General features: G+C 39.9%; 1 protein-coding gene across 2 annotated transcripts in view; it reads left to right on the forward strand.

Annotated features, from left to right (window-relative positions):
* The window catches only part of MED27 (mediator complex subunit 27), a 167,528-nt gene that overhangs the window by 101,056 nt on the left and 45,669 nt on the right, over window positions 1-20,803 (forward strand). For both annotated transcript variants that reach the window (XR_014543975.1, XM_083596884.1), the window contains exon 4: window positions 13,919-14,012. Coding sequence is in view for 1 of the 2 variants with exons in the window: in XM_083596884.1 (XP_083453010.1) it covers window positions 13,919-14,012 (94 nt within the window). In the remaining variant the exon portion in view is untranslated. The remainder of the gene's footprint in view (window positions 1-13,918; window positions 14,013-20,803) is intronic.

Genomic DNA, 20,803 nt, shown 5'->3' on the forward strand with positions numbered 1-20,803 from the left:
GGAAGTGGTGATGATTGATGTTAGCATGAATTGAATATCTTAAATAATCATTTTTTTTAATGTAATCGACAGATGAAAAATCAGAAGGTTTTTTGTATCGTTCTCTAATGTATATTTTTCTTTTTTCTTTTTCTTTATTATTTTATTTCTCTCATTCACTTTTCTCTGTTTCATTTTCCTTTTTTGGGGGGGGTGTCCTTTGTTTTTCTTCTTTTTTCTCTTTTCTTTGTAGTCCTATGACTGGGGCCTTTATTAAGGGCCAGAGACTGTATAATCATGGGGGTGGGGATGGATGGTTGATAGAGGACCCTGGGTGAGAGACAGAGAATGTTGGTCTCCCAGCGTGAGAAGCTGGGAGGAGAAAGGAAAGATCCCAGGATGAACTGCTGGGATGAACTGCTATCTTCTGTGGGTGGTAGGGGCTAAGAATTACTTTAAAGAGAGGACTCTGTATTCTACTTAGAATTTTTGTAGCAGCTACTTTATTGTATTATGAAAAACTTTAAGAAAAATCTCATTACCAGAAAAATAGCATCAGCAAGGACCCTGGCTTCTACACACACACACACACACACACACACACCCCTACCAACCAACCAACCACATTTTATGGAGTATCAATAATAAAAACATAAAAAGTATTATAACAACAACATAATAATAAAATAATCATAATAATGTTCTCCCACTCCCCTCCACAGCTTTAGCAAACCATAGATTATTTAATAGTGAAAGGCCTAGGTAAAGAGGAATGTTTTTGCCTGGTGCCTAATGACATGTAATGATAGTGCTAGATGAGCATCTCTGTGGAGAGCATTCCACAGTTGGGGAGCTACCATAGAAAAGGCCTGTTCTCGTGTTGCCACCCTCTGAATGCCTCAGGTAGGAGGGACATAGAGAAGGTCCTCAGATGACAAAGTGCAGGGTCTGACTCAGTTTGTATGAGGAAAGGCAGTCGTTAAGGTATTGAGGTCGTGAGCTGTGTATGGCTTTATAGGTCAACACTAGGACTTTGAATCAGGCCTGGAAACTAACTGGCAGCCAGTGCAGTCGAGCCAGGATTAGTGTTATATTTTCAAACCATCTTGTGCTATTGAGCTGTCTGGCCATTGAATTTTGCACCAGCTGAAGTTTCCAAACCATCTTCAGAGTCAGCCCCACGTACAACACATAGCAGTAATCCAAAGCATTAAAAAACCCCACATGATTTGAGGTTATATATTTCAACTATTAACAGCACAAATCTTCACCATTCTCTTGTAGTATATATGAGAAAATCCTTTTTTTGCAGACTTTGGTGTACTCTAATTGATACCCTCTTTTTCTGCTGTGTGTTTCCCAGAAATATCTCCAATTTGTAAAACTTCTCCCTTAGAGTTTATGTCTTTTGTTGTAGGAGCATCAACATTCAATCTCTTAGTGCTAGTTTCAACAAGAGCATAGTCACATTCTTGTTCTTCAATTTCTTTCTGTATATGAAGGTTTTTCAGGTAGAACTATAGCTCATTAGAAAAATTAATACATTTTCTAAAAAAAGATTAAAGTGTGACGGAAACTGCACTTAATTTTAAAACTTACAGTGTGGGGGGGGGGGAGAGAGAGAGAGACAGAGACGGAGACATAACCTCTAATCAACTCAGTGGTCTGTTTCATATATACACAAAAAAACCCAATTCCAAAGTATGAATTCCCGTTTTAGGGAAGTTTTTAATGTTTGATGTTTCATCATGTTTTTAATATTCTGTTGGGAGCCGCCCAGAGTGACTGGGGCGCAACCTTGTCAGATGAGCAGCATACAAATAAAATCATCATCATTATTATTACTACTACTACTACTACTACTACTACTACTACAAAATGATAACATTCTTCAATATATAAAATAAAAGTAAAATGTTATCAAAAATTAATAAGATATAACAAAAGCTAATATTTATAAAACTGTACTCCACAAAGGTCAGTATTGCACTCCTCTGAGGTCTGCACGATAGGCTGCTGTCTAGCACCAGCCCTGGGGAGGACAGCTGGGTAGACATGGGTTTGTCATGTTTTGATAAAAGATTGCTCACCCCACCCCCAAGAAGGAAGAGAGGTTTCTACTAGGGGTTGTGTTTAATCTGAGCTATAGAAGAAACTGCTGAGATATCCTTAATGGCTGCATGATTTTATTTAAAGTGAATTTGGGCAGTTGGGATGGGGACAGAGAAAACTATGTCCAACTTATTTGGGTGGAGTTTTTAATGACACCAAATGATAAAGTCTCACTTCATAACATGACTACTTTATCCTGATGCAGTAGTTAAGATAAGGAAGTGTTAAGAAGTCTATACAGTGGTACCTCTGGTTACGACCTTAATTCATTCTGGAGGTCCGTTCTTAACCTGAGGTACCACTTTAGCTAATGGGGCCTGCCGCTGCTGCTGTGCTGCGATTTCTGTTTTCATCTCGAAGCAAAGTTCTTAACCCAAGGTACTACTTCCGGGTTAGCTGAGTCTGTAACCCGAGGTGTTTATAACCTGATGTACTACTGCATTGATGTGAATATGTATATGTATATTCATACTTCCTGGAGGTTTTGAGTTGAAGGGTTGATTTAGAATTTGAACTCAGATTTTTTTGGGGGGGTAGGGGGGAATAATAACAATAATGATAATAATAATTATTTTATTTATACCCTGCCCTCCCCGGCCAGAGCCAGGCTCAGGGCGGCTAACACCAGTAAAATTACAGTAAAAACATAATAGGAAAAAAATTGCTGCAGTGCGTAGCAAGAGTGAGGGAAAGCGTATTAAAAAAAATTCACTGGAGAATATGCCTAATATTAGTATCCAAATATTTGTTTCTTAATTCCTTCAAGGCAAACTATCACCTTTCTCCTGTGTTTATGGTCTGCTTTATTGTATATATAGTATTTTTGTTGGAGGTGACATGAATAACAGCTGCCAAAACTTATTGTTGACTGTGAAACAAGGTCTGTTTTGAAAAACAGACAGTTTAATAAACAACAAGTTTTAACAGGGAAGTGTGTGTTCCTAAAATCCCATTACCACTTACAGCTGACAATCTTAGATGGGGAGTTTTTTCCTTTCAAGTTCTTTCTCTAAAAGAATGAATATCAATTGTCAGTAAACACACAGAAAATAGTTAAAGGCTCAGACAAGTTTCTGGTAATTACTGTAAAGCAGATTTATGTTTTCCTGGATAACCACTTTTTACATTCTCATATCCATATTGCTGTATTATTATAGCATTTGCTGTGCTGATAGCAATAAGTTGAGTTGTGGGATCCTGGAAGAGAAGTTAATGATGGACAGAGAAGAGCAGAAATGTTGAGATTATTACACATAAGCCTGATTCAGATGAATGCTTGCAACTTCATAAAATATGATTTATGAAACCATGAGCAAGTGTTGGAGCCGAGGTCTCCTACTACCCCCTTGTATGCCAATTTTGGCATGAAGATAATGGCTCATATTAAGCCAAAGTTGCCTATTCTGTCTGAATCAGGGAGCTCTTGTTTAATGTCATCGATCTAACAAACCAGAAAAATCCAAAGCCAGAATGTTAGCACAGGAAGAGAGGGCCCTTTGTTCAGTCCCTTGTTCGTGAATCTCTAAATTTAAAGCATTCTTTTAAAAATTCAACACCATATATGGCTCGATGCCTGTGATCAGGAACTAATCTTAATGGGAAAAACAAACAAACAGTTCAGATTCTGATTGGATGTATGATCACAAAATGTGATGATATGCATGTGGAGTTATAAAATGGTGAGAATGGAATAAACCCTCAGGAACTAATCTAGTCCCCTCCCTTTGTATGCTGTTTTTGTTTTTAGTTGTTGGTAGTTTATTTTTTAATTTTCCTTGTGCTTTTTTACATGTTCCTTTTGAATCATTTGTCAGGATACAAATAAAAACAAAAAGTTGACAACAGACCTAGAAAGCTTTTCTGCCTTTCCATAGAGGAAGTCATTTTAAGAGAAGTGCGCACACCAGGCAGCCTGGAGTGGGAAGAGCAAAGAATTACAGTTTTGCAGTATTTGTGCTGCAGCATTTAATCATGAGAATTTAAGCCATTTATGGAGAAACTCCAAAATGCTGGGGGGTGTTTTAGATGGGGCTACCCCTTTTATCTGATTGTTCTCTCAGGCGGAATGTAACACCAAGCCTCCACCCACAAGGAGGTGAGGCATGTTTTGTCTCAATCTCAATCTAACCATACCAGGTGATTTTGAGCAAGCTGCTTCACACATAGAATCTTCAGAAGAAGAATTCAACCTAGGCTGACAAAAAAAGCGGGAAGCTCAAAAAGCATCTATAAAGCACCACTTTGAATGCATCAAAATGAATTATATTCCTGGACTCGGTAGAGGGCGCTGCCTTGGCAGCCAGCAGGCCGCTTAACTCTTTAAAGAAAGAAAACTTTTGCTAACTAAGTACACTGCATATCTCACAAGTTAAAAGAGCTCCTTACCACAATGGTCAGAGATTTACCGTATATACTGTATTTTTCCATGTATAATACAGTGGTACCTCGGGTTAAGTACTTAATTCGTTCCGGAGGTCCGTTCTTAACCTGAAGCACCACTTTAGCTAATGGGGCCTCCTGCTGCCGCCATGCCGCCAGAGCACGATTTCTGTTCTCATCCTGAAGCAAAGTTCTTAACCCGAGGTAATATTTCTGGGTTAGCGGAGTCTGTAACCTGAAGTGTATGTAACCTGAAGCGTATGTAACCTGAGGTACCACTGTATGATATTTCCCCCAAATTTTTTAAGTTTAAAATTGGGGGTCGTCTTATACACAGACTGTTGCAATTAAATATATAAATAAATAAATACACGCCGCCATCCATATTCTTTCCCCCCAGCCTCCCCTCACTATTGGCCTCATGACAAACCCTAGTCTGGTACTCTTCCCCCCCCCCCCAGCAGCCTCCACTCTGGACATTGTCCCTTCCACCCGGTTCCCTCAGCCGCCCCCTGGCTACCCAGACCCCCCATTCCCCAAGCACACTCACTCAGGCAGCTCTGACAGTCGCAGCTCCTCAATCAGCATTCACATCTGCCGGAGCTCGTAGAGTAAATACGGTACATACTATATATATATCGAGACAAAAGTGCAACACACAGGCGGGAGAACTGGAGCTGCAGCTACAGTGGAGTTACACTGAGCTGACAGGAGCGGCCGCCATTACGCTGATTGCCTCACTGTTTGATGTTTAAATATACGGTGCTAAATATACTGGTGTTTTGAATATTTAAGAAAATGTCAATATTTATTTATTTCATTTCTTAATTTTGGGCTCAAAAAATAGGAGTCGTCTTATACATGGGGGCATCTTATACATGGAAAAATACGGTACTTAATGAATCTTATAAGCACAGGATGAGTGAAAGACACAGATTTAAAATTTCAGTGGCTCCTTATATGGCATTTGAAACATGGAATGGTGTTAAGTATTGAAGGGGATCTCGTTCCCCTTCTAAATGATTCTCAAAAGTAGTTTTCACCATGGCAGCATATGCCGCTACACACCATTAGATGCTTAATATTACCGTTGTTCTTGATGCAAACTGCATTGTTTGCCTCCATGCTGCCATATGCAACAACAATTCAATAATGAATAATGGATGATACTGGAAAAATAAAGATACTCAGATTAAATGTCAACAGGTTAAATTCTCCTGTTAAAAGATGCAGGGTAGAAATGTCACTCAAGAGGGGAAAACCACTGATTATATGCTTGCAAGAGACGCACTGCAAAAGACAATTAGATGCGCTCCTGTGCCTGAAAGGCCTTGCCATCTAGATCTCTTCAACAGGATTATCATCTCTCCTCTTGTTCCTATCTGCTCTCATCCAGCATTTAGAGAAGCGGGAAATAGCCTGGACTGGAGTGGATGGGTACAAGCTGGTTTATATAGACCATGAGATCTTTCTGAGAAAGGCATCTCCTTTCAGAGAGAGCAGATCTTGGCCAAACTTCCTACCCTTAATTGTTCTTGATTTCACTTTAGCCGACTGATGAGCTTCTTACCAAACTCTGAAGTTGCACCTCAAGCAAATAGAAAACTGACTGAGGTAGAAAGCATTGTTATTAGTACTCTACCATCCTCTAGCGCAGAGGTTTTCAACCTGTTTGAGTCCACAGCTCCCTTGACCAACTACATTCTCCCTGCAGCTCCCCTGTAGAAAGTTTGCAGCATGGCCCTATACCTATTTACTCAGATTTCTTCAGCTGAGTTGCATGAGGTTCACTCTTACCGTAAAACAGTTTGCAGCCTTTTTTAAAAGTCAGTTGTAGGGAAGCAATAAATAAATTAATACATTTTGCAATCCACAAGAGCTCCTTGCAAGACAGAAGGTGGATGGAGGGGCCGGACAGCAGTTTGTGCCAAGCAGGGGCTTTTTTGGAAACAGCTGCCGTATTATGTGGCAATGGTCCTGTCAGCCTGTTTTCCTCTGTTCACAATAGTCATACCAGAATCTGATTCCCCTAATTGCATGTTTAGGTGGTACAAAGTGGTCCCACTTGCCATTTTGGAGCTCTGGATTTTCAAATATTTCCATCATTTGGTAATAAACTAAATTCATAATTTTAATTATAGCTTTAGTTTTTAGATAAATCCAGCCAGGCTTGGATCAGTGGGTGCTGATGGTGTAGGTTACGAGTACTATATGAGGAGATAATTTTCTGTAGGTGCCCCTTTCTCCAATGTTAGATTTGATGACCTGGGAAGGGCCTTTCCTGTAGTAGCACCCTATTTAGGTGAGGCTTCCTCCAGAAATATTTGGTGCCATTTCTTCTGTTTTCATGGTACCAAGTTAAAACTTTCACTCTACCAAGCCTTTGATGGATAAATGTTTTTGTTAGTCTTGCTGCTTTCCCCTTTTTATATGACATTTCTTTGATATTTGGATCTGATGGTTCTGTTGGTTGAAAACTGCCTTGAAGACTGAAGAGCAGGAACATGGAGTATGACTCTCTTTAACTAAATGAATAAAGATAATTTTGTTGGCTGCTATAAAGTTTAGAAATGGCAAGATGTCGATGTCTCTGTACGAGCAGATGTTAATACAGCTTGATTTTAAAAAGAAAAACCTCACTCTGATAGAAAATGTGTCATTTTTAGGAATATGAATCAGGTTAACTTTGAATATTTAAAATTTTGACGTGTGAGCTTTTAACAATTCAGTTTGGGGCTAGTTTTATTTTTTTTACCAAGGTATTGTTTTAAAAGGCCCTTAGCAGTATACCCTAAGGACTGCCTGATCCCTTATAGTCCTGCCTGATCACGGAAAGTCATACTCAGTGGTCCCTCATGGCTAATACCCATCATGAACCTTCTGTTCAGTCTTGTGGGAGCAATTTTTTGGAACTCCCTTCCAAGTGAGGTCCAACAGGCCTGCTTGGTGTTGATTTTCCGGCACCTACTGAAGACTCTTTTAAGAACATAAAAAGGGCCTGCTGGATAAAGCCAGATATCCAGCTAGTCCAGCATCCAGTTCTCACTGGCCAACCAGATGCCTACGGGTAACCTGCAAGCAGGAGTTGAACAAAAAAGCACTCTCCATTTGTGGATTTCAGCAAACAGCTATGCAGAAGCATTCCTGCCTCCAACTGTGGAGGCAGAACATAGCCACCTTTTATTACCACAGCCATTTTAACTGAAGTCTAATTCTATTATTTTAACCAATTTCTACCTTATCTGTATGTAACGTATTTCTTGTACTCCACTTCCAGACTATTCTAGTTAACTAATATATATAAATTGTTTAAATAAACAGGTGTTGTGTAAGATCTAAGTGGAACCAAAAGACAGTACTCTGGCAGCTGCATCTGGTGATGTTGGGACAGAGTTGACTCTGGGGAACCTTCAGTTTGTAAAGCATGCATTCCAGCACTGAGAAGAAACCAGTTTTGGTTTTTTTAAATGCCATTAATCCAAAAAAAAAATTTGTAATATGGAGCTGTGCAGAGAGGTTTCAGTCTTCAAAATGCACGTTCTTGGCTGATAGTCACATCTGGGAGAGGCTTTCACAGCATGAGAATTCGTTGAAGATCCTTTCACTGCTTCTCCAAGCATGAAGTGTCATTTTGCAAGAGGTGGCAGAGATCACTGCTTTAATAACTATTGTTAATTCATGTCACTGGAAAACCTGCTGCAGAGCCACACTTGCAGACATGCTTGTGCTTGCTTAAGAGGCACTGTTTGAATTAAATTCTTTATTTTCACCCCAGGAATAATAAACTATATCTACAGTTTTCAAATCAGCATTATGAGAATTGTGACAGTTTTGTTTATGGCCCATTTTTAGTACCAGATGCAGTAGGTGCTGTTTGGGGCATCAGTTCATCCTCTTCCATGAGCACTGCATTGCTTCTCATTGCCCACCAGGAATCATAGTACGTTGTAAATAAAATAATATTTCTAATAGAAATGAGTTTGCCATTAAAACACCTTGGCACTGAGAATGGTAGTAAGTAGCAATAGGTCTCCCGCATGCTGCATGCATTTATAAGGATAGGAAGCTCCCTTATATTAGACCATTCATCCCTCTAGCTCACTGTTTGTCTATGTTGGCTCTCCAGGGCTTCAAACAAGGGCTGATTCCCAGACCTACCTAGAGATGCTGGGCATCTTTTTGTATGCAAACCAGTTCCTCTAATGCTGAGCAAGTCCTCTACAGCACTTCCCCTATTCAGATGTCTTCAGTATTTTTAACATATGTATATAGATGTTATTGTAAGAAAGTACCTACTCATACTAGAGATGCCTTCACTAGATGTCAGAAGCTGGAGGCTCATGACCAACTTGTCCTGCTGAGAGGTGCCATTGACCCTCTAATATCTAACCCAGAGGCAAAAGTGAGGCAGGGAAAATGGAATTTTGTGGAAAACAAACTTGCTTGAGAGGCTGCTCTATGTTTACATGGTGTAATATAGAATAGCTGCACGTTAATGAAACCGAGCAATCCTGTTTGTTACTACAGTGGTACCTCGGGTTACATACGCTTCAGGTTACACACACTTCAGGTTACAGACTCCACTAACCCAGAAATAGTACCTCGGGTTAAGAACTTTGCTTCAGGATGAGAACAGAAATCGTGCTCCAGTGGCGCAGCAGCAGCAGGAGGTCCCATAGGCTAAAGTGGTGCTTCAGGTTAAGAAAAGTTTCAGGTTAAGAACGGACCTCTGGAACGAATTAAGTACTTAACCTAAGGTACCACTGTATAACAAATAGTACAGTGTGTACCCCCAGCAGCAAGGTAGGCACAGTTGTTTTCCTTAGCACATACCGTATTTTTTGCACCAGAACACTCACTTTTTTCCTCCTAAAAAGTAAGGGGAAATGTCTGTGCGTGTTATGGAGGGAATGCCTACGGATTTTCCTCCTCTAAAAACTACGTGCGTGTTATGGTCGGGTGCGTGTTATAGAGCGAAAAATACGGTATATTTGGGGAGGCACATCTTCAAGAGAACACCGGAGATACATCAGGTTGTCATTGTTAGGATATTGATGTTCCGTTCCACCTAAACAGATGTGTGGAGCTGTTGTATGTCACATGTCTGTTAAATTTCAATTCAGTAGGTAAGGACATGACATGTTAAGGCTGAATCTTCAGTTGAACTTAGAAAGTATCCATGTCCAGAGACGGGGCAACATGAACCTTCATGCACAATGGAAGTCTTTGGCAGAACTGGGAATAGAACCCTATCAAAGAATTCTCCCTCCTGCAAGTTTACAGTCATGTGAAAAACAGAGTTGGGTCACCCTCACAATCACATTCCTGCTTCTCCACACCTGGGAGCACATCAGTAGAGGAGAGTTTACAAATATAAGCTTCCTCTGTGATTCTTACTCAACAAATATAAGTTTCCCCTGTGATGTGGAACCAGGTGCTGTAATTCATTTGGGGAGGGGGGGAGCTTATATGCCCCCGTGCATAGACAATCAGAACATGATAGTGGGGGGTGCCCCACTCTCCCCTTCATTTGAGGGGGAACAGCCATATTAGGTGATAGAAATTGACGGTTCCTATTAAGATACATGTAATTCTGGCTAAGATGCCCATTTCTTAACTGGTGAAAATAATTGTCCTGAATGTAACAGTAAAATTTGGACAGAGTTTGCAATTCTGGTTTGAAGGGCAAACACAAACAATTGTTGGCAGCTTGGATGGAATGGGAAGTGATAGCTCGGTGCTGAAGAGAAAGTAGTTCATTGAACCTATGCAATTGAGAGTAAAGGGGAAAAGGGAGTATGTGAGGCCCTAAGATGCTTTAGAAGATTAAATACTAAGACTGTTGTATTTTAAATCCACTGACATTTTCTTTATATGTTCCCTTTCTAATAAATATGTGCTTTAAATAGTTGACTAATTCTTGGCAATATATGATGTTCAACCATTCACATGACCAGCCCTGTGCTTCGTGACAGTAATTGGCTTCCTGAAAAGGAAAAACAAAACATGCTACCAGAGCACTGTCTTCTTCTCTCTCCTATAAAGCAAAATAAAAGTTTGATACATATATATATTCGATTCTTAGGTTTTGTATGTGGAGTGAAAAATGAACAGCATGTATTTTACACACTGTGTGGGAGAAACGCTATTTAAACGGTGCCTGAGCTACTAAACATAACACTAACATCGGATCACTGGATCTAATCCAGTTTATTTTAAAAGGTCATACTGAAGAACTAAGCCATCTGTCCAGTGTAGAACTGAAAGGCATTTAAAGTGTTGCCTTTCTGCATTCTCTTTGGGGACAAGTTTATATGTGAGAAAGAGGGGGAGAGATGCCATGTTACCTGTTTACAAAGCTGCAGCTTCTGAAATAGTCCTTAACTTTTGATTCCTGATCTTTCTCTGTACTACTCCCAGCCCTCCACAAAATGAACTGGTGGATTCTACACTTTGGCCAAATATAAGCCTTCTGAAGCACCTTCCGCCTGCTAGGTGATGCCATTCACGTAAAAGCTATCCTATCAGGTATTTTTAAGATAGATAGATAGATAGACAGATAGGGCATCCAGTTCTGCTCTGCATTAATGGAGGCAGCCCCCACGAGAGCGGGAGATCGTTGGCGAAGGAAAAACAAGGATGATAGAGGGTAATTATCCTTGCAAATTCCCCCCAGGGACGTGGGGAACGGACTTCACTCACAGTTTGTCTCGGTACTTGGCTCTCACTCCGGCATGGAATGCGGGGGGCAGGGAGGCACTGAGTGCAAAAGCACTTCACCTGCTGAAAACCCTCCAATGCTGCTATTAAGAAGCAGAGGTTCTGCTGTTATTTAGAGCTTAATTGGACTAAAATACAGGCATTTGCTAGAAGAGATGAGATCACAAACTGCGGAACAAACCAACTGCAAGGACTTTAAAGTTTGAACTTCAGAAAAGACTTCATTCAGAGCAAAGGACAGTGAGGGGGAAAGGAGCCTACAGTTTCTTTGTTTAAAGTTTTATTCTCTACATTTATGATTCGGCAACCCTCCTCTGAATGTTAGTTCAAATTATATTTGTACAAGCAAGTATGGAAGAAATTGGAGTATAAATATGGAATATAACATCAAACGGAACTGATGGGTAAAAAGGGGGGGGGGAGCTCTATTTTGCAAAAGGTTTATGATGGAAACTTAGAGCTGACTCTTCCCCATCCTTTATTATTTACGAAGTGAACTGAATAACGCTAAGAGGACTTGGAATTGAATTTAATTGGAAGTATAATTGCTCATATATCTTCAGTTGGAAGGAAGGATGAAAGGAGTCTGTCAACTGCCAAGGAACTGATAAGGTTCTTTATAGAGTCATCTGCATTTCGACAGACCACTCTTCTTCCCAGGAAAAATGGTGACAACAGGTAGTATTTACTGGGTCAGGGTGACTTTTACAGCTGTTGTTAAAGTTGCAAAACAATGAAGCACAGGACAGAGTGATGGAGAAATCTCTGGAACAACAATGGGATATCAGCTCCGCCCAAGGCATGATGGATAACAGCAACAGCCAGGAGAAAGAAAGACATAACATCTTACAAGGACAGGGAGAAACACCATGGACAAAATAATTGCCCCACACAGGAAGAACAAGGATATAGTCACTTGTAGTTTTATAAATCATTTAATGTGTCAACATGAATAGAAGTTATCTTTTTACTAAGATGGAAAATTTTAATAAACATTTATTAAAAAAAAGAAGAAGTTACTAATATTGCAGTTGTTGTATAAGGGATTATTATTATGACTGGAATGTAATTGAAATTAATAAGATTTTGGCATGCAGAAATAAAGAAAATCATCAAATCTAGCACACCGGGGGCCACTTTATATTAATTATATAATTCAGTATTTGAACAATTGGTATTAATAATTGTATTATAAATTGATCTTGTTATGAGGCTATTATTGGACTGTAATTGAAAACTAATAAAAAATATTTAAAATAGATGATAGATAGATAGATAGATAGATAGATAGATAGATAGATAGATATAGACAGACACACTGCTTGAAAAACTGGTGACTTCTGCAAAAATTCTTCACCTTGCTAAGTATGATTTTAATTATTTTTAATGGCAAAATTTAAGAAGTAATCTTGGGATCCTCTAGGCTTCTGAAGGAGTTAGCTGGCTGGCTGGCTAGCCGGCTGCCTTCCTGTGAATTTTGTGATTAATGGAGTGTTATGATAGCAGGATAAACTTGCCAGCCCTTAAAATGAACACTAAATTAGGGCCAAAAATGTGTATGTTTCCTGGCACAGCATTCCTGGAGGATTACTGTTTTGGGAAAGATACCCACAAGTCTTCTCATATCTTCATTTTATTTTACACCTTTTAACTAGGAGTTAGATTACTAGGAGCTGATTGGGCAGGTGCTAAAATAGTCTGTTGAGGAGCATTGCTATATGTGCACAATGATAATTTGTGTGTCAAGGCATGTAGCTCAGAAAGATGAGACACACTGTTCATCATTACTGGGCCAAATGTTTTACTTGGAATTTTGATTCAAGGGCCAATCCAGATAACTTAAATGTGTATACAGGCAACAGCCAAATAATGTGTGTCTGAATGATGCACGTGATCACAGTGCCAAACCTGGAAGTGACCTTAAAAATGTCACTAAACAGGGCGGAATGGAGGCGGGGTGGGGACGGGGAAGGCCACACTTATATGTAGTCCGCCAATGTGCAGGGCCTGGGAACAGAACCCCTGCGCAAAGCAAAGTGATCATTGACTGTACATTAAAAAAAAGTCTTACACATGGCAATACATTTGTCCATGAGCTGTATCCACTGTTGGACCAATTCAGAGTAGACCATTTTAAGAAAAAATTTAAAAAGACACAGGGAACTTAGGTCTATTAGTTTCAGTGGGTCTACAGTGAGTAGAACTAAGTTGAATATAACCCCTGTTTTGAAAGCAGCTTTGCAAGCAGGTTTGACCACAAGATTGCTTAGAGAATCTTGACTGGTCAGAACAGCATATGGTGGGGGTGGCTTTCAGAGATGCACATCATGAAACGCTGCCATAACTTTTGTTGGTTTCTGCATAGGAACTACAGGTGTGCAGTAGCATATCACAAATTAGAAGAGCAGTGCTAAAGAACAGAGAGGGAATATGAGAAGGAATGTTCCAGGGAAGGAGAGGAAATAATATTTGTGATTTTTTATTTCGTGTGGTACAGGTAAAACCTAAAAAGTAGCTGGCAAAGTAGAAAAAATGTGTCGGGAATTTGTCTGACTCAATTTAAAAAATGCAAGGGTATTAATGAGAGGATCTTGATAGAGCAGTTAAAGAATAGAGATAGCTTTCATGCACCCATGTACAAAGCTACATTCTCAGTTTAGACTTCTAGACTTTTCGACTTTTCGACTTTTCGTCTTTTACTTTTTTAATGCTTGTGTTCATTTTTTAGGTACGTTGATGATGTGATCAGCCGCATTGATAGAATGTTTCCTGAAATGTCCATCCACTTATCAAGGCCAAATGGGACCTCTGCAATGTTACTGGTATGTTAAAGTTTTATACAAGCAAAACTGGTGGTGCACACACACAAAAATGCAAGTTCCTGGTTGGGAGATGGAGAAAGCATGTGCTTTAAAAAAATCTTTACTACTAATAATTGATCAGAAAATGCTGGCAAAAGCTTAAAAGTCATCTGTCAGGGTAAAGGTTCAGATTCAGATTAATGGTCTATCTAGCCTAGCATCCTGTTCTCAAAATGGCCAGTTGGAAACTTGCTAGCAGGTCAAGAGCACAACAGTGATCTCCTCATCTGCAATTCCAGTAGAGCATCACCATTGTGGCTAGCAGGCATTGATAGCCTGTTCCGCATGAACTTGTCTAATCCTCTTCTAAAGATGTGTGATGTGGTGGCCAACACTACCTCTTGCAGGTGGAAATTCCATAGTTTAACTATGTGCTTTGTGAAGAAGTACTTTCTCTGGTCTGTACTTAATTTTTCGATATTTGGGTTCCTTGGAGGACACTGAGTTCTAGTATCCTTCCTAACTACTGCAAGTCCTGTGTATGAACTTAGCAGCTTTCCAGCTTAGGACCTTAAAAGACACATATTTTTTTGCTAAATTTTGTTCGTCAAAAAATCAGGGTTTTATATATGGAAAAATATTTCCACTGATTTCCTCGACCTTTCCGCAGCTGCCATGCAAGCTTTTGCTACCAGAGATAAGCGTCGCCTACTCCTTCTCCCCCCCCCACCTCCAGCCACACGTGCCACTCTTTCTTGTGCACACACAGGTACCGGGTCGCCAGACTGCGCCACGCTGCCCCACAAACCATGTAAGGTTAAGGGCACCAGGGGCACCAAGTGCATCCAGGGCCTTCTCTATTCCTCTACTTAGCAGGCAACATCAGTGCCCTGGAGAAGGAAAGCAAGTGTACACGGCTGCATAGGGAGACTTCAGTCTCTCCAGCAGTAAAGTGCAGTGTCCCTTCAGTGCGGAGCAACAGGGGATGCAATCGGCACCAAAAACTGAACTTTAGGGTGATCGCCCCCCCCCCAAAAAAAACCTGAGCAACTTCTTAATTTCTCAGCTTTGGGTTCAAAAAAATAGGAGGAGTATTATACATGGGGGCGTCTTATACATGGAAAAATACAGTACTTTCTCCACAACATGACTAGAAAGCCCAAAATATTGCTACTGTTCCTCATTGGGGAGTTGTACCAGCCCCTTGATCATTTTGGTTGTCCTTTTCTGAACCAAATGTCTTTTAAGGTCCTAAGCTGGAAAGCTGCTAAGTTCATACACAGGACTTGCAGCAAACCTATTTTTGCAGAAGTCTGCAAAGAGCTGATTCCACCCTTTCAGATTTAATAGTAGTTTGCTGTGTAGCATTGAAACAGAAAACAGACCTTCCACCCCCAGTGTGATCTCCTGGAGTTCATTGCAGAGTTGTTTGGATCTTAAGCAATGTAAATGGCTAAGTTTTTCGTGGGTTGCATATGGAAATTTGATGGGAAATTCTAGGGAACAAATAACTGTACCAAACCACAAATATTTTAATCTGAAGAGGAAATAAAACCATAGGGTTTGAAGGCAGCTTCCTGTGTTCCTGTGTCATCAAGTGTGTGGTATCAAACTAATGTACATAATCTACATTAATTTTGGAGAGCCAGAAACATATTTTCATAAGAGATCATGGCTGCTGGCCAAATAAATAAGTGATTTTCACAAGCATCTGAACGCAGGAGGCATACAGCCTAGATGAATCAAACCGAAAGAGAAGCTTTGTTTTAATGTCAAATTGTAGTGTAAATGAAAAACTATAAACACATTTATAGCTTACCAACTGCTTAGCTTCTCAGCAACTTCAGTTGAGATTTTAGCATTTTTTTATATGAACATATTCTTAGTACAGCTCTTGAAGGAAGCAAGTTCCTTTAGTCATAATAAAAATCAGTTGTCATATTTCATTTATTTCTGCTCAGTTGTCTAATATTCAATTTTTTAATACTATTCCAGGATTGACTGAACTGGAGGGTTATTTTTTTAAAAAAAAAGCTTGTTTCCCCTGGCATATTAATTTGTGATTTCATGATTCGCCAAGTGGAACAATATACTACATATAGTGAATGAGTTCTGGAGCATCATGCAAAAGCATTCACTTTCATTTAGCATTATATTCTTCTAATTGTCCGTCAGTCTGCTGGTATTCATAATGCTTTTGGTGTAAGCTCAAATTTGACATCCTCTGTATTTATTAGCAGGACCAAAATCTGTCTGGAATTTTGTATCTCTGGTGAGTTAGGAGTAATAGCACAGCATTTTGCACCTGTGCTTGTGTGTACACATTTGTATATACACACAAACACACATGCAAATAAACCCCAAGGGCAGTCCAGGCAGGCATCCTAAGGATCTTGTACTGGCATTAGGGGTTCTATCCAAGTTTTCACAGCAGATTTTGGCTGTGCCTATCTGATATTTATTTAGCATCAGTTCTGGCAAGACTCCATAGCTCTGTTCTCAATTAGTGATGGGTGCTTATAATCTCCATTTTAGTTTTCTTTTAGAAAATCCAAGTGTAAGACCACAAATGTCTGAAACCTTAGTTTCAGGGATGAATCCAATTCTACCTAAAAGAGACTCATTGAAAGAATGGGCATGATTAGTTTATTTCTAGTAAACATTGTAAGCCACCTTGAATCACAATTTGGGAGATTCTCAATTCCAAATATTATTTTGCTCGCCTGTAAACTGAACATTTGTACTGTATTTGTTTGATTGAAATTTAGTGGCTGATCTGTGTATGATCATAATAAAAAAGATTTGTGATTAGGAGAAGGTGAGATAAATATATATTAAATAATAAACAATAAGAATCAAATAAATAAATAACAGAACCAGCAGCAGAAATAGATATAATTCCCAGTGCATATCTTTTGTCAAATTGTTAATACTGCTAAAATTATCCCTTGGAGCTTTTCTTTTCCACCCCAGCTCACCTAAGATGCAAAGCCTTTTTTATAAGAAGTATTAAATATTTCCCTTGATGAAGAGTTTTCTTCAGACACTTTGGGAACCAAAAGTTTCAGCGCACAAAGATGTTTTAGGCAGAAAGCATGAAGTTGAAAGAAAACAAGTTTTTCGTTTTAATTGCTCATTGGTACTTTATTTTCTTAAGAGTGCACACCCGTCCAACAGCCATGACTGGAATTTATCACAGGGACCTTTTCCTTTCAAGCTGTTACACAAGTTCACTCCAAGGAAGCTTCAATTAACTAATGCCATCCCAAACTCCCCTGCAGAGCAACTATCTAAATACTTTTGCTTCAAGATCCTGTCATCTCTAGTACAGACCATAGAGCACACCAAGTGTGCATAATTTCCTGCAGAGACTTTCTGTATTAGATCATTCTGTTAAGCCTTAAGGAAGATTTTAATAGTTCAGTACAGGTATTTCAAATTGAATGAAGAGTGAGGGGCTATGGAGAAGAACTGCACAGTGGTGTAGTGGTTATGTTGTTGGACTAGGACCTGGGAGACCAGGGTTCAAACCCCTACTTGGCCATGAAACTCACAAGGTTACCTTGAGCCAGTCACCAGCTCTCAGCCTAGCTTACCTCACAGGGTTGTTGTGAAGATAATATGGAGAGGGTAAAAGCATGTGTTCCGCACTGAGCTTCTTGGGGAAAAGTGGGAAATAAAGGTAACAACAACAACAATATAGTAGAGGTAAGAGTTTACCACCATGGCCAGACTCTCAATTCCCTTCAAAATTCCTAACAAAGCAGTCTAAAGAAGAGGCACAAAAGGTTAAACATTTCAGCCTTCAGTTTTGGGCAGCATTCATATAAACATATGCCTACCAAGGGAAGGCCCTTATGCACATTACAACCTCCAGCTAGTACAGAAGCATAACGAAGCTCATTCCTAAGGGTATTTGTTGGTTCTTAGTAGCTGCTGTATTGCGATCCTGCATGGCCAAGGTTTCCTCTAGACAATCCGCTCTTTCTGTGTTTCTCAGATTTATACATAGTGATTGTACTTCATTAAGCTGGATTTACAGTGCATAGTCTAAGCACATAAATAATTGAAACCCTTTTCCAGAGCACTGTGGAATCCTCAGCTGATTTTAAAGTAGTCTATCATGGTAGTTTTGGATAGCAGTTGATCCCATTCCACCCTATTGATTTATCAGTTAATCTTAACTGCATCCACACATTAAAGATCGCAAACATTCTAGGATAACAGCCTTAATAAAAAGACTATGCAAAATTCATTGTCTTCAATTCAAAAACTTTGTTGCACGTTTTCCCAATTTGGCATTATAAATGGGAATTAGAAGTTGGATGTTAGGGAAAGAGTAGTACCTCTGGTGGGTGACATGTCATGCTCCTTCTGGGGGAGTTTGTCCATCTTTGGTCCCCACCCTGCACTCAGCTCTCACCTGTGGCTCCTAGAAGCGATCAGCCACACCCTAGGAAACTGCTTTGACTGGTCAGCTAAACCACGTGAGAGTAGCTGATGGGTTTCAAACCCTCAATAAGTTAAGGACTTCTCCTGCATGCAAAGACAGGCTCCAGCGGATTGAGCAGACAAGACCAATACAGTGGTACCTCGGGTTACATACGCTTCAGGTTACAGACTCCACTAACCCAGAAATAGTACCTTGGGTTAAGAACTTTGCTTCAGGATGAGAACAGAAATCGTGCTCCGGCGGCGCAGCAGCAACAGGAGGCCCCATTAGCTAAAGTGGTGCTTCAGGTTAAGAACAGTTTCAGGTTAAGAATGGACCTCTGGAACAAATTAAGTACTTAACCCGAGGTACCACTGTAGTGGGTTCAGCAATCAAGAAGGTGGTTTCTGCATGTGCTGTAGAGAAGAGTGAGGGGCAGATGGGGTTTGTCAACCTGGGGAGGTTGCCTGTCTTGGAGAAGGAAAAGTCTGATCCTCTGCTGCCTTGCAGCTATACTCATTCGTGAGAAAGGCTTTGGGAGTAAGCCCAGAGGAAAAAATTCCGCACACTGCCTGTTGGGACATTTTTGGGAGAGGAAAAGGCTAAGGAGTAAACCCTACACAAATCCAGAGTGGAGTCCCTGAGGTGGTTGGATGGTGCCTTGTACGTGTCCTTCCAGCAACTCCTACAAGCCCAGCTGGTGCTCTGCTTTCCTTTCGACCACACCAGCAAGACTGAGAAAGGGATCTTGTAATCTGGGCAGCCCAGGACCACCTTACACACTGCTCAGGCTTGCACCCCAAGGAGGGCACTTTGGTTCTGCTAACACAGGGGTTTCACTTCACCCCGATAGATGCATCAAGTTTTTCTATGAAGAAGTGACAGGAGAAATGCTGAAGGCCTAACCCATGCGGGCATATATTGATCTCGTGAACTTCATCAATAAAATAAAAATCTCCACATTTAAATGTTTATCCATGTGAAACCATTAAGGTTCTAACTTCTTGCAAAAAAAATTCCCCTCCAAAATTTGTATGAGTGCAATACGTGTGTCACTATTTCTGTCCTTTATAAATCTTCACCAATTTATTTTGCTTTAATTGTTGTTTAATCATGTATTTTAATTTGTATTGTATTGTTTGATTTATAAGCAAATCAGAAAAGGTTTTTTACTGAAGGATGGCATATAAATTCTTTTAAAAAATGAACTGAGCCTGATATCCTGGCCAGTCGTATACTTTCACAAATTGAATTATTTGATCATTTCTCAAGAAGGTGTATGCTGTGGGCAACAAACTATCCCCTTGATAGAGCAACTTCTTGTTCTAAAAAAACCCTGAACCTCACATGAGTTTGATTATGTATTAATGGAGATCCATTGTCATACAAAGACAGGTTTTTACATTTTAGCTGCTGTGCATCTTCAGTGCTATGATATAGTGCTTTTAAGATCCTGGCTATAAATCATGCTTTACATGGGTTGTTTATACCTGTCCATAAAACTATATTAAGTTTGAAAATGTTTGTTTCAAGGCAAAGCTTTTATTGTTGAATTGAATCTCTGAGCAGGTCAGAATGGACGTAAACTTATAACAGCTATAAAAGAGGAATCTACTAGCTAGTTGGCACGAAATTCTTCAGGGTTCAGCAACCCCTTGCATTGTCCCTTGCTGCTGTATTCTCCCCAGATTTATCAGCAACTCAATTAATTTAGGTTGTCATTGTTCAGCTACACAGTATAATTAGCACTTTAGTGGCAATTCTTTACATCTGTTCTTGTTAGTCCAGCTGACTGATGTGATTCATGTGTAAGTATAGGCAGCTCTGAAGGCTGCAGGTGATGTTCTCTCTCTATTCTAGAGAATATTCTGGAGTTGCCCATTTTCTTTCTGTGATTCTGTTGGAGCTTATGTTAGGATGACCACAGTCTAAACTGAAATGGTCACCAGTGTCAGTTTGTATTTCCACTGCACGGTGAACCAAGCACAATGTGTAAAATGAATGCTGTATATCATCTTGTGTGCCTTCAGGTGGAGAGATTATGCACATCTTACAAAGGTACTTTCATATTACTTATTTATTAGTTGCCTTTATATGCCACATTTTTCTCCAATGAGATCAGGGTGGTGTTCATAGTGCTCCCTCTCCTCATTTAATCCCTACAACAACCCTATGAGGTAGGTTAGACTGTGAGACAATGGCTGGCCTAAGGTCACACAGTGAGCTTCATTGCCAAATGGGGATTCAGACCATGGTCTCCTGGATCCTAGTCTGACACTCTATTAGCTCACGTTTTCACAAGCTGATGCTGAATTCATGGTGCATTAGAATCTTCAGTGTTAGATGATATTTAATAAATTCTTTCATTCTGTGAAATCTT

The sequence above is a fragment of the Podarcis filfolensis genome (assembly GCF_964270895.1).
Source record: "Podarcis filfolensis genome assembly, chromosome: Z".
NCBI lineage: Eukaryota > Metazoa > Chordata > Lepidosauria > Squamata > Lacertidae > Podarcis > Podarcis filfolensis.